A 14,937-nucleotide genomic window follows, 5' to 3' on the forward strand; every position below is an offset into this window, starting at 1 on the left:
TTTTAGCCCGGGATTCAAACCTGATCAGTGCAGCAGATCCAGGGGCATTTTACTGCCACTGTATGCAGGTAGAAATGGTGCTAATTTGTCTCTAAATAGGCTTCTTTTTCTTTGGGATCAAATTTTATTTATTTTTCTTCTCAAAAAGAGCAAGGACAAAACACTCATACACATGTATATCATGTTGTGATGTAGCCTGTGCTTGTGACCAGAGAAGATAACCTGTCTACATTCTGCATTTGTGTATATTTCTGCATGTTTATATGTGAGCACGCTGTGCAGACCAGATCTCGCTTTGGAGGTGTAGGTTAATATTATTGAAGTGTTTTTAAAAGTCAAAAACTCCCATGCAAAGGCATCCAAAACACAGTTGATGACACACTTGATGAAGTGTTAATGTGCAAACAGAAATATGCTGCAGGCGGTTTCAGTGTGACTCGTTAAAGATGAGTTTTTTATTTATTTATTTTATTTTATCTGAAGCCAGCTGCAGAAAAGGCATTGATTTAAAAGTCACTTGTTAATTAGTCATTGACTATTGCTATTTTAAGGCTGCGGGGCCCGCAGCCCTGCAGGTGCCGATTTCATGATGTATGAGATGTGTTTAGAATCACACATATCTGACTTTAATAAGTAACTAATAGTTTCCAATGGGTTAAAGTTGGAGTAAGTGATGTCTTTGAGGCTTTTATTTTTAGTTTCGCATGAATTGAACCCATTCTGCTCTCTGCTGACTCAAATATCAAGGTGTTGTGTATTTTAAGAATTAACCGCAGTTTCACTTTTGATGACCCAGAATGTCTCTTTTGGGACCGCAGCGTTGCCTCTGATGTGAAAGATTTTAAATGGGACATGGGAATATAATGTTGATTATACTGTATGTTTATGGTGTATAGTAGTGCTGAAACGATTGGTTGATTAATCGATTAGGGGTCAACATAGATTTAATTAGGTCAAGACAGTAAAGAGATTACATGAAATTAGCGAGATTATTAGTGAGATGCAGCAAAGGTCTCGGGCGGGACTTGAACCGGGGTCATTCTGGTTCATTGCCAGAATCTTAACCCCTAAACTTTGGGATTGCCCCAGTTGGGAACTATTTTGATATCTGATAAATTGTTAAGATACATTTTCAAGCAGAAGTGCCAAAGATTTGCTGGTTCCAGCTTTTGTAACATGAAGATTCCCTGCCTCTCTTTATCGTATCTATATATTTGTCTTATTTTTAAGTTTTCTTCAGCATCAAAGTAATCCAGTGATAGTTGTCTGTACATCAATAGATACACTTCCAACAGAAACTGCTAATAGCTAATTCAGCATACTTTTAATCCAATCCAATCCAATCCAATTTTATTTATATAGCGCATTTCACAGATAAACAAATCAACAAAGCGCTTCACAAGGTACATACAAACAAATATGGGGTAAAGAAAATACAGCATGACATGAGGAGAGACGAGGAGAAAAAGGCAACTCCCAGACTATGCCCCCACTAGGAGTACAGTTTGGGAACAGGAAAAAAAACACCTCAGCAACATAATATAAGCACATAACCATTACAAGGGCAAACAAGACACGCAATGTGGAGGGGGGGTGTTGGGGGCATGGGGATGGGGGTGTTGGGGTTGAGGTAGTCCAGCACAGGCAAGCAGACATCTGGTCCTGCAGCCAAACAAAGGCGCTGGTCCCATGGTGCCAGTTTGCCAAAATCTAAACAAATATAGGCTAAAAGAGTACAAGTATTTTGTAGCTGACATTACAACAGCATATTTGATGATCTCTTACTCTCCTGATGGCTTTATTCTTCTCTGTCGTCACATTGGATCCTCTTTAAAATACAAGGACGTCATTTCAGATGGGATTCAAATTACTGGAGGAACAGCCAGTTCGGAGTCATTAATTGCAGCTGTAATTATCACAGAGTGAAAATGTATCCACATTCGTGCTCAGGATGGGATTAAAATCACTGACTAGTGCAAGTAATGGTAAAATCACCCCACATCCCCTTGAGAAATAAATCCAGTCCGAATCAGGCTGAAGTGTACAGTAACAACATTAATGCTTTGAATATGTTAAGATGAGCAAAAGAGAAAAAGCTCTTACTCCCCTTATGTTCTTTGTCGTTGTAACTTTGTGTGTATATATTCTTTCTGACTCTCTTTCCTGTATCTGTTCCTCTGTAGCTCGAGGCTTTAAAACAGCAGAACTCCAAATACCAGGAGGAGCTCAGTCTGTCGAAAGAGCGGAGCAGCTCAGAAAACCAGCTAATCGGAGTCCTCTGCAAGGAAATGTGAGTACTCATGATAACTAATGTGTTTTTTCCTGGCGCGTGTCGCCTCTAAAGGTGACCCCAGCCAGCCAGTTCATTAGACTGGTGTGGTTAATCTGCCCTGTGGGTCTCAACTAATGATTAAAAATCCAGCCTGCATTTTCAAACTCTAATGAAATAAAGGACTCTGCAAATGTGGCTGGATTTAATTGCTTTTAAACATTTAAATAAACATTTGAAAAACTCAACGCTAAAATGTCAAATGTGTTATTAACGTGGCTCCGTCTGTAGCTCTCCAGAAGGAATGCTTCTACTTGTAAATATGCTTTAAATTGTTGTGTAAAGCCCATAATTAGCCAGAGGGTGCTATTATGTGATTATGGATGATGGTTGAAGCACAATGCCCAACACTCATAATCACAATAAAAATAAAAAAAAGTCTTGCATATAATTGCTTCGATATAAAACATTTCAAACCAAGAGTCCTCAAAATGTTGTTCATCCTTAAAGGACAGGGTTAAGATCCTTAACTACAAATGCTGTATTCTTTTACATGTTACACTTATACATTTTCATGTATGTTATAGTATAGTATAGTATATGTATGTTTCAGATGTACTTTTCCGGTAGCGTTTGGTTTCCATTCATTTCCGTATGGATTGAAAATCAAATTAATCGACAAATTTCTGTAAAAGTGGCAGTATTATTATCATTGTGTGGAAACCAGTGTTGGGCAAGTTTTTTTTGTAAAGATTTTTTTTATTGAAAGATGCTCAATTACCAGTACAATTGCAATATGTAAGATACATAAACATTTCCTTTCATGCATGGAAAAATAGATTTAAAAGAGAGAAAAATGAAATATACACCTTTTGAACAGATACACATATCTGTAGAAGAGAAGGTTAGTTATGAACACAATAACGATTGGAGTTAGGCAAGTTTCTTGGAAACTGTAATCAAGTACTTGTTCCACATTACTCATGAAACAACTAGTTACATATCACTTCACTAATAATCAGCATCAAAAGCAATTAGTTAGATTACATGTCATTTAGCTGACGCTTTTATCCAAAGCGACTTACAATTGCTATGTGTCAGAGGTCGCATGCCACTAGGGCAACTAGGGGTTAAGTGTCTCGCTCAGGAACACATTGGTGGATGTATCGCAGTGGGAATCAAACCTGGGTCTCCCACACCAAAGGCATGTGTCATATCCACTGTGCCATCACCACCCTTACATTACGTTTTACTTTACTTTCTTATGGAAAGGAATGAAAACCAATGTATCCACTGAGTGGATGAAAAAATGCATTCAGAAGTACAGTACTCATTAAGTACTAAATGGAAACATCAAACATGAAACACCACGGGTATGGCCCTTTAAGACCTCTGTGGATCGATGAGAGCAAAATATGATAAAGCAAGATTCCGATACTTTCATATCTCCCACTGTGTTGGCATAGCAACAAATTCATAAATATTTTTTAATTACCAGCCGAGCTTTAACTGATCGCTCATCTGAAACAGAAGTTTTTGATGCGGGGTAAACAGATTCCATCTTTTAACAGCAATGTTTTTACTTTACTTTGTTCTGTTTGTGGTAAATCTCCAGCCTGATGTCAAGGTCTATTTATAGTGTGTGTGTGTGTGTGTGTGTGTGTGTGTGTGTGTGTGTGTGTGTGTGTGTGTGCGTGTGCGTGAGTGTGCGCGCGTGCAGAAGTATGTGGTGTGTTTTTGATCTTTCATCATTCTGCCACACCTCCCCTGAGTCATCAGAGCTGTGACGTCAGATGGATCCAATTGGCTGAATTATAGTCATCAATATGTAGCATCCTGAAGGAGGGGTAGCAGACGGACATGTCAACAAAATATCTTTAGTTACAGTGAAACAAAAGCAGCTTCATCCTCCTTAAGGAACGTCTGTTTTTCTATGAATGCCGAATTAAAAACACAAATGTCTATTAATCATGTTAAACACCTCTGTGGCTTTATTGCAGTTTCCTTCCCTCCACCCCCATCCTGTCTCATCTCAACAGTGTTCCTCCATCCTTCCTCAGACTGATGTTATATAATCGCTCCCTCTCTCCTCCTAGGACCGCCTGGCTCCTACATGGCGGCTGATTTCACTATGACATCAGTGTGTGTGTGTGTGTGTGTGTGTGTGTGTGTGTGTGTGTGTGTGTGTGTGTGTGTGTGTGTGTGTGTGTGTGTGTGTGTTTTGTGTGTGTGTGTGTGTGTTTGTGTGTGTGTGTGTGTGGGTGTGTGTGTGTGTGTGGGGAATCCTCAACATCTTTGTCTGTTTGTTTTTGGTGCTACTGTGGGTCAAATCCTCAACACTTTGTCTGTTGTCGTCGTTGTAGCTGCTGTGTGCATATAGGCTTTATTTTCCGGAGAAAAACTGTCCTCATTTACAAGTTATGCTTTTTAAACAAGGGTCCACAGCCATGCTTGAGCTAAGTGCTAACGTCAGCATACTAATATGCTCACAATAACAATGTGCTGTTCTTTAGCAGGTATTATTTTCACCATTTTAGTTTAACGTGTTAGCATGCTAACATTTGCTAATTAGCAGTAAACACAATGTACTTCTGAGGCTGATTGGATTAGGATTAGTTTTGCAGGTATTTCGTCAGAATAAAGTATTAGTCAAATTAATATTTTGACCCTATGAAAAGTGGAGGGATCAAAAAAGGTTATTACCTATTTCATTCATCCTGGGGTGAACATGAATTTAATAATCAAATTTTATGGAAATCCAGTTGTGGAGGTAAATTATGTAAAAGAAAACACAAATGTTAACCTCATGTTGGCGTTAAAAGAAAAGGTCCCAGGATCACCAAAGTCAGTTGGATTCATCCTCAGGAAGATACATGGCTTTACTAAATTTAATGATTAATCCAAACATTGCCATTTAATTCTGGACTAAAGTGGTCAAACCAATCAGAAGAAATGAATGCAGCTTTAGGATTTCTTGTTTTCATCTATGTGTTTTGGTGTGTTGCAGTTTGAGTTCTCTTTGGTGAGACATGAAGCGTAGAACTACAGTAATATTCAATTATAGATGAGACTTGAAACAGTTTTCAAAGTAAAATTGGAGAAGCTGATGCTTCACATTGTGCTACATTTGTTTCTTTTACATCCTAAAAGAGAATAAAGTGACAGAGACAGCATTGATGTTTCAAAGTATATGTGATGGACCATTTTTTTTTAATATAGTGCAGTTTCCGTTAACTCCTCCCTGTTGTGTTGTGAGTGGATGCTGTAGAGGCATGGCCGATGTGATTATACAGCAGGCAGCTAAACATTTCACCCAGCTGGTGCTCAGATGAAACTATTAGTCACACGTAGCTTCTTCCTTTGACACAAATCCTAAGAATGACCCACATGGAGCTAATTTCAATTTCTCCAGAAAACCATTTGGTTCCAGCATCTAAAAATATCCAGATTCATAAATTCCCAGACAACACAGTCTGCGCAGCTGCCTCTGGTCTGAATTTGATCTCATGCTCAGATTACACTGTCAGCTTTATGATATCCTGATGGTATTTTTTTCACGACTTGTGGATGTACTGTATCACTACTGTATCTTTGTAGCACTACAGTGTATTAACCACTGTGGGCTTTACAGCTTTCAAATCCTTTAAGATGTTTAAAATAGGACAATGTAGAAGTCTACATAAGCATCAGATATACACACAACAGATGGCTTTTTGAGTCTGTGGATTATATCAGTGTACGTGTGGTCCCACTGATTCTGCCTCCTTTTTAGTAATTGACTTGAATACATCTTACATTTTTAAACCAGAGCTTTTTTTAATAGGCTTGGTTTGCTTTAAAGCTTCTATAATCAATATTTTATATTAACAGTGTGTATGTGTGGGGCAGCCTCTAGCTCACCTGGTAGGGCGCACACCCCATGTAGGATCAGTCCTTGCCAGCAGTCCGGGTTCAAATCTGACTCAAGGCCCTTTGCTGCATGTCATCCCCCCTCTCGCTCCCCCATTTCCTGTCTCTCTTCAGCTATGTGTAATGTAAAAAGAGGTCAACTGTAGTGATGATGCGGTCCTTTTTAATTGCATAAAAAGTGAAACAAGGGCTGCAACTAACAATTATTTTCATTATGTGAAAACATATCCATCCTAGTTTTATTGACTCCAAGGTGACATCTTCAAATGTCTTGTTTTTACCCGACGAACAGTCAAAAATATATTTGACAGATTTATGACATAAAACAGACAAAAAACGGAACTCCTTTGTGTTAGAGTTGCTTAAAATAATTACAAAATGACTTACGTGATGCCGGTTATTTTCCCCGAAGATCAAAAATCAATTAATGGACTAACCCTTGCAGCTCTGAGTGAAACCATAAATCTTTTGTAACATTTTCTCTTTTCAGTCACACATAACACAGAAAAATGCAAGTTCATCTAACGTGTAACAGACTTGACAGCTCAGAACCAAATCTGAAATGAGCAATTCTCATAGATTTTTTTGCACCTAAAATCAAAGCAGGTGAAACATTCAGTTCTTTTGTGGGTGCATGTCAGTATGTGTGTGTATGTTTGTGTGCATGTTTAACAGATGTGAACACATCTGGCTGCACACCAGATTTGAGCATACAGTAGCGATGGTGACACAGATATACAGTATCACAGACTCTACAGGCTTCAGTGCAGCTCTTTAAGTGTGTCGCCTCTCCTTTTCTTTCTCGTCTCTCTCAGTGAGGAGCTGAAGCTGGCCTCCCAGAAGTCTCAGCATCTCGACGAGGTACAGTACTGACCTTTCCAAAAATCTGTATTATTATATACATGATTTCCTTCATCCCGTTATAGATTTGTTAAGTCAGAAACTGTGATTTGATGTATAGGTTTCGGCATAGCGAGGATTTACCTCCTGCTGTGACTAAACTCTTAAAGCTCAGACGGGTTTAGCTTCTATTTAAATGCCTCTATATTTGTGTGTTTGCCTCTCAGCACAAAGACGACCGTAACATGCCAGACATGAAGACCAGGTAAGAAACTAGGAAACATGTTCCTAGCATGCTATTTCTGTCTATTTCTGTCATGTGACTTCTTTTTTTTTATACAATCGCGGACTCTGGCTTTGATATGTTATCTGACAGCCACTTGTGTAGTTGTACACACTTTAAATACTTGAAAGTGTGAAAATTGATGCTTTTAAATGTGTGATTTAATTGATAATCATAAATCCATATTTATGGACGTTTAAGTTAATCATTAACTAACTGATTACACACTGGCTCGTAATAGGTCACACCCTTTTTAATTCCCTATTCAGCATTTATAAACTGCACATACACAGCTAATTAATGGATTATAACACACTAGTATGTAGTTGTGTGCAGATTTAAGGACATGTTTTGTTTATAAATGCATTTCTCAATAATGCCACTGATAAATCATCCCGACTGGTATACAACCAGTTATTAACAGGCTGCAACTAACGATTGTTTTCATTATTATTTTTCATTGATCGATCTTCTGATTATGTTCTTGATTATTTGATTACATGTTTGTAGATGTAGATAATATGTTGTTTTCACTGCATGAAGAAGTATTAAAATAATTTACCTATGTAAAAGTAGAAAAAAAGTTTATTTGATTTGCTGCATATCCTGTTGGGTAGTTTAATCTATAATAATGCATCATCTTTTATAAACTGTATGTTTTTGTAAGTAAAATATTAATCTGAAAATTGACTATAAAACTAAATAAATGTAGTAGAGTAAAAAGTAAAATATTTGCCTCTGAAAGTGGAGTGATATATTGAAATACCCATGTGATATACAAGTACCGAACAATAACAGGGTTTATTCCTGACAGACTTTTTCATATCTGATAGTACAGTTAGATGTTTAAAACCTATTACATCTATTCATTGTTTTTGGTCTAAGTCTGGAAACAAAAGAAAGTTTTGTGTCGTCTCACGCGTGCGTCTCAGCTCAGTAATCAGGGGATTAAAAAACACCTCAGCTCAACCTTCAGAGCAGCGACTTACGTTGAGAGTGAACGTTGGATAAAGTGAGGATGATAGACGGCTGAGGCAGGTTGTGTCTGATGTAAGATCTGAGAGACAAAGTGAAGGAAAAGGGCTGTGGAAGGCAGCCGACAATCTCTGTGGTGTCGGCCGGAGGATAATGAAGAGGTGATGCACGATAATTAGAGCAGAAGTAATAGATAAGTAATAGGAGGGAGTCTTCTCAGGTGAACATGGGAAAGACAGGAGATGTGATTCGGTGAAACGACCTGCTTCACATCTAGTTTAATTTATCCATAAAACAGAGATGTTGTCGGCTGGGTGTCACTGATCTGTTGCTATTGATTTTTGGAGGCAGGTGGTTGAAATCCACAGCTGTAAAGTCCACTGAGCTCCAGCGAAGGTGATTCTTGGTTGTGAATTTATATTGAATTCCTGGTTTTTCATATCACCAGATAGACTAGACAGATTAGTCTGGGGAGTCTGCTCCCTGGATTTTTTCCTGCACAAGAGGCGTGATCAACGGGCATAGTTGAAATGACTCTGTACGTGATTGGACAGTCCTTAACCAATCAGACCAACGATCCTGGAGACGTACTTTGCAGAGCGGCATCAACGGGTTGCTGCGCTTCCGTGGCCATCATGTTGAATGTAAACAAAAAGCCTCTTGCCGTCGCTTGCGCTATCGTCATTGTGTTAAACCCGCCAATAGCGCGGCAGGTGGATAAGCCAGTTTGTGATTGGTCCCCGCAGATTTGTAACGGAAGCAAGATAGAAAAATGTACAGGTTTCCAGCCTGAGCTGCAGGGTGAAATCAAATCGCTGGCAGATTGGGATGGGTTTACCCACTCTAGGTTTTTCACTGTTTTATTAATGTTAATGTAAAATCCATCTATCTATTCTAATCTTTTATGCATTAAAATAGCTTGGTTTGATTTCACAAGTAAAAGGGGAACAATTAAGTCCTAACGGCTTTTTATTTATGCATATATATTGGAGCTTTTGACCACTAGTAGCTCTATGAAGCCATGTTTTGATGGTGGCAATGCCCGAACAAAACATAGTAATGCACCAACAAAGGCATTGAAGAAGAATGCAAGCTAGCAAACATGAGGAAGGAAATTGATTCAACTCATTAGACCTCAAGGATACACACAATGTTTTTAGGCAAGAAACACTAAATGTAAACACAAGAAATTCAATGTAAACTGACAATAAAGTAGAGTAAAACTCTACAGTGTACCTTCAACCAAGCAAATAACACATTATAATCACATTTGGTCCTTACAAAGAAACTTGAAAATATGCCTAAATTACTGAAAAAACAAAAGTAATTAAATCCATAGTTTGACATTTTGGAAAAGTCTCTTATTCACTTTAGTGAGAGTTCAATCAGGAGAGACTTTATTAAGAGAGAACAATACAATTTAGCATGATTACAAATCATTTGAAAAGAGTCGTTGGCGTTTAGACTCCATCGTGACGTGGTATATTTAGGATTTAGGGGGGTAGCGATGCCGGGATTAGTTGAGGATATTTCCCCCCTGGGGTCTAGACATTGCTGGTGGTGGTGGTGGGGAAGAGAGTTGCTGAAGACCTGGAGGACGATGTGAATGTGGAGCAGAATTGGTGTGAAGAAGACTGGAGGACCGCATCTGTTTGTACTGAAATGACAACTGACCGTAGCAGAGAGGAGAACAGATTTCAAAGTTTGACAGCAAGAAGATGATTGGCTAAGATCGATCTAAGATCTGGTTGGACGTTGCCGGGTTAGCTCAGTTGGTAGAGCAGGTGCACATATATAGAGGTTTACTCCGCGACGCGGCTGCCACGGGTTTGACTCCGACCTGTGGCCCTTTGCTGCAGGTCATTCCCCTTCTCTCTCCCCCTTTTGTGTCTTCATCTGCCCCAAAAAATAATCTTTAAAAAAGAAAAAAAGATCTGGTTGGACTACTAAAGTGAACACCCACAGAGTAGAAGGTGGAGAGTGATGCGGAGAGAAATGAGAATGGATGAGTGAGTAAAGGGAGTTTTCCTGATTGAACTTTTGCTAAGCTGTAGATGAGAAGTTTGACACCACACTCCTATCCGTCCACTGACTATGAAATTACAGCCGGGAGACAGGTAGCGTAGCTTAGCATAAAGACTGGAAACAGGGGGAAACAGCTAGCCTGGCTCTGTCCAATGGTAGCTTAACATTTGGGTTTACTTCTCAGCTGGTTTTTGAATAAAGATAACCTCAGTCAACCTATTGCTACTCTCTAAACCTCTCCATTTTTCCACAGAGAAACCATTTCTAATCAGGAAACGGAACAGAAATCCACTGGAGCCTTAATCTCCGACAAAGACCAGGAACTGGAAACTCTGAGGAATGAGGTACTCGCGCATGACTTTTAAATCTTTTCTTTTAAACGTCATTCTGTTGTTTTCTGAGCCGTGTGAGGGATTCATCCGTTTGTTATCGTTCACTGCAGATCGCCGTGCTGCGAGGAGAAAACGCCACGGCCAAGACGCTGCAGTCGGCCGTGGAGACGCTGGAGAGAGACAAAGCGCAGCTGCAGAGCCGCGTTCACAGTCTAGAGCAAAGGCTCATGGGAACGCAGGCCTCCGAGGGAGAAGACAGGGAAGCTCTATCCTCAGGTGAGGAGACGGCGATGAGAGCGCTGGCGCTGTTGTGGCGAGGAGAAGTTTCCTTTCGTCAACCTGTTTTCTGATTTCTCGTGCAGGCGATGCAGCTCTGGAGCAGCTGAGGGAAGAGAAGGAGTTCGCTGAGGGGCAGGTGAGACTGACAGGACTCTATCAAATCACGTTCACGGTTCTTATCTGCCGCCACATGAAGGTGATCTGTGTCTCGATTCGTCCACGTCAGATCAACTTCCTGAACAGCGTGATCGTTGACCTGCAGCGGAAGAACGAGGAGCTGAAGATCAAACTGAAGAAGCTCGCTCTGGCTGAGTTTAACGGCAACGACGGGACGGATGGGTAAGAAATATAGAAAATAATAGAAATACACAGTGCTTGGTGCTTTTCTGTGTTTCATATTATTGTAAATTTGATACAAAGAGATGCATAAACACACGAGATTAACGCGCTCAAGACTTTGCAATGATTTATTCCTCCACACGTAAAATATAACCAGTCCTTCCAGAAAAAGATTTTTTTGTGATTGTTGCAGGAAAAATCCTTGATTATACGGCACGTTTTCGAAAAAAAAAAGCGATGGAATATGCGATATATTTATGCAATTTTATGCGATAAAATTGCGGGAAGTTGCAAAATTGCAGTTTGATGAAAAAGAGAAAAAAAAGTGATTCCCCCCCCCCCAACAACCTGCTTTTCGATGATATTCACGTCGCGTAATTACGTCACTTCATAACGTTCCCCAACAGGGGAAAATGGATGCTCTTGTGTGAAGTAAACGCAACATTTTTCAACTTTCTGCTGGAAATATTATGTGACTTTTTTTGCAAAGAAAATGCGGGGATTATGAAATCGCGCAAGCCTCGCATATTTTGCAATTTATGCGGCAAAAGTGCGGCGTATTTGAAAAATGCAGCCCCCATAAAATATGCGGACTGATTATGATTATGCGTTGAATTTTTTTCAGGAAGGACTGTACAACTACCACTGCAGTTACCAATTGTAAAGTTACCTTGTGAGTCGAAATAAGTGCGCTAGTGCGGCGGTCAACAGAAAGCGTTCGCTCCCAGGCTCACCCCCCTCTCTGTCAAAGCCCAAAAAAACCAACAGGTGAACAGGTGACGCAAACAAATATGTTATCACTTCCTCTCAAACCACGATGAAAACACCCACCACCTACAATATAAGTGCACAATATAATAATCAATAAATAATATAAATGATGAGACCGTAAACAACATACAATATGTGGCTCCTACACGCCAGATTACTGGAAAATGAAAATAATCAAGTTGTGAGCAGCCCAATTCGATTTATTTGTTTTTTCTTTAAAGAAATAATTGTGAAAAATGCTCATTCGCTTTAATGCTGAGAGTTAGATGAGAAGATTAAACGTCGATACCACTGTTATGTCGGTCTGTTAAATGTGAAGCTCCGTCGAGAGACGTTAGCTTAGTTAAGCATAAAGGAAGGAAACATGGGGAAACAGCTAGCGTGGCTTTTTCCCAACCTGTAAAGCTCAATGATTAACATATTATATGTTGTTTGTTTAATCTGTATAAAAAATTAGGTCTTAAAAAGACACTTTGACACTTTTGATTGAATAAATGTACTGCTTTTTGAGCGGTTGTTGGTATTTGCTTCTGATTTTCAAGGTCCCATCACATAGTGCTCTTTGGATGCTTTTATATAGGCCTCAGTGGTCCCCTAATACTGTATCTGAAGTCTCTTTTATATAGACCTCAGTGGTCCCCTAATACTGTATCTGAAGTCTCTTTTATATAGACCTTAGTGGTCCCCTAATACTGTATCTGAAGTCTCTTTTATATAGACCTCAGTGGTCCCCTAATACTGTATCTGAAGTCTCTTTTATATAGACCTTAGTGGTCCCCTAATACTGTATCTGAAGTCTCTTTTATATAGACCTTAGTGGTCCCCTAATACTGTATCTGAAGTCTCTTTTATATAGACCTTAGTGGTCCCCTAATACTGTATCTGAAGTCTCTTTTATATAGACCTTAGTGGTCCCCTAATACTGTATCTGAAGTCTCTTTTATATAGACCTTAGTGGTCCCCTAATACTGTATCTGAAGTCTCTTTTATATAGACCTCAGTGGTCCCCTAATACTGTATCTGTAGTCTCTTTTATATAGACCTTAGTGGTCCCCTAATACTGTATCTGAAGTCTCTTTTATATAGACCTCAGTGGTCCCCTAATACTGTATCTGAAGTCTCTTTTATATAGACCTTAGTGGTCCCCTAATACTATATCTGAAGTCTCTTTTATATAGACTTTAGTGGTCCCCTAATACTGTATCTGAAGTCTCTTTTATATAGGCCTTACTGGTCCCCCTGTATCTGGTCTCTTTTATATAGACTTTAGTGGTCCCCTGATACTGTATCTGAAGTTCTTTTATATAGACCTTACTGGTCCCCTAATACTGTATCTGAAGTCTCTTTTATATAGACCTTAGTGGTCCCCTAATACTGTATCTGAAGTCTCTTTTATATAGACCTTAGTGGTCCCCTAATATTGTATCTGAAGTCTCTTTCCCGAAATTCAGGGTTGGTGCAGTATTACAGCCACTAGAGCCAGTCCCACAATGAGCTTTCCTTAGGATGTACCATTTCTGTGGCTGTATCTATTGAGGAGGAGAGAGGGGGGGCAAGGTGGAGGGTGGGGTACATTGTCATGCCATGGGACCTTAAAAAGCAGCTCACGAATATAGTTTCTTTTTTTAAGAAAGACTGATCACTTTAGTTTTTATCAAACAAACAGTAGGAAAAAGTGCATTTTATTGTGGTTGTAGTGAGTATTTGTGGCAGCAGGACACTGTGTGTGAGATTTAATAATCCTATAGAGAATGAACTACAGCGTGTGTGTGTGTGTGTTTATTGTGATGAAGTAACATGTCAGCCAGAGCAACAGTGTGGCTCATTGATTGTTCAACAACAATGGAGCTCTATGGCTCCGAGGAAGAAGATCTATCAGGCACAATTTGTCTTGTCTCTGTCACAAAGGTTTGTTGAAGGTGTGCCAAAGCGGGAAAAGAAGGCGACGCTGCGTCTCTTCTGCGATATCTGCGACAGCTTTGACCTCCACGATACCGAGGACTGTCCCACTCAGGCCCAGAGCCCCGACTCCGTACCTCACACCACCTACCACGGCAACCCGGGCGACGAGAGGCCCTACTGCGACATCTGCGAGGCCTTCGGACACGCCACCGAGTCCTGCAACGACGATCAGACCTTCTAGTAGCTCAAAAAAAACTCCTTACCTGCATTTTGATTCCTTCCCTTTTTCTCCTAAATACAACTCACCTTTTACTCTCCCACATCCAGCCCGACTGAACTCCCTTCAGGTTTTTCCATATTGTATTTTTTTACTGTATTTATGCATATCACTGGTAGCCACTGTCCTGATCTAAATCCTTTACTCTTTGCGGCTCTTCTCTCTAAAGTTAAACTATAATGCTGAATGCTCGTCCAAATATGCTGCTTTGGTGCAATATCGATGTTTATAACAAAAAGGAATCCGTCCTCTGCACTCGTCGTTTCTATCGTGTTTCGCATTCGTCTGTTTCTAAAATAAGCAAAAGTGTTGTTTTTTCGGCTTTATTTCTTTGTTTTTTTGGCAGGAAATGATGCAACTTAATGAAGCACAGTTCAAACTGAAGGGAAATGAAGCACCTCTCGACACATTCCTCCCGTATGTACGGCTGCACACCAATCAGAGAGTGATACTGCCATGTCAAACGTTTATAAATGTTTTAATGTTTAGTGATATTTAGTAAGGAGACTTTATTCTAGCTTATCAACATGTGACAGAGTATATTAGGGCCACTTTCGGGGAAAAAAATATGGTCATAGATTTGAAGACACAATAGTGACTGCAGCGACTGTTCGTTTAAAACGATTGCGGGTGTTGATAGACAAATGGTTCGTCCAATCACATGCCAGGTATTTTTTTTAAAGTGCCTGCCCTTTCCCAAACAGTTTCCAACGACAGCTTCTCAGATGGTTCTGTG

General features: G+C 39.8%; 1 protein-coding gene across 4 annotated transcripts in view; it reads left to right on the plus strand.

Annotated features, from left to right (window-relative positions):
- The window catches only part of clip1b (CAP-GLY domain containing linker protein 1b), a 38,639-nt gene extending 23,702 nt beyond the window's left edge, over positions 1 to 14,937 (plus strand). For all 4 annotated transcript variants that reach the window (XM_028602497.1, XM_028602494.1, XM_028602498.1 and 1 more), the window contains 8 exons: positions 2,184 to 2,290; positions 6,994 to 7,039; positions 7,246 to 7,283; positions 10,555 to 10,645; positions 10,744 to 10,909; positions 10,996 to 11,048; positions 11,139 to 11,251; positions 13,931 to 14,937. In XM_028602497.1, coding sequence (XP_028458298.1) covers positions 2,184 to 2,290; positions 6,994 to 7,039; positions 7,246 to 7,283; positions 10,555 to 10,645; positions 10,744 to 10,909; positions 10,996 to 11,048; positions 11,139 to 11,251; positions 13,931 to 14,165 — 849 coding nt within the window. In that variant the 3' untranslated portion in view covers positions 14,166 to 14,937. The remainder of the gene's footprint in view (positions 1 to 2,183; positions 2,291 to 6,993; positions 7,040 to 7,245; positions 7,284 to 10,554; positions 10,646 to 10,743; positions 10,910 to 10,995; positions 11,049 to 11,138; positions 11,252 to 13,930) is intronic.

Source organism: Perca flavescens, chromosome 16, assembly GCF_004354835.1.
Source record: "Perca flavescens isolate YP-PL-M2 chromosome 16, PFLA_1.0, whole genome shotgun sequence".
Taxonomy (NCBI): domain Eukaryota; kingdom Metazoa; phylum Chordata; class Actinopteri; order Perciformes; family Percidae; genus Perca; species Perca flavescens.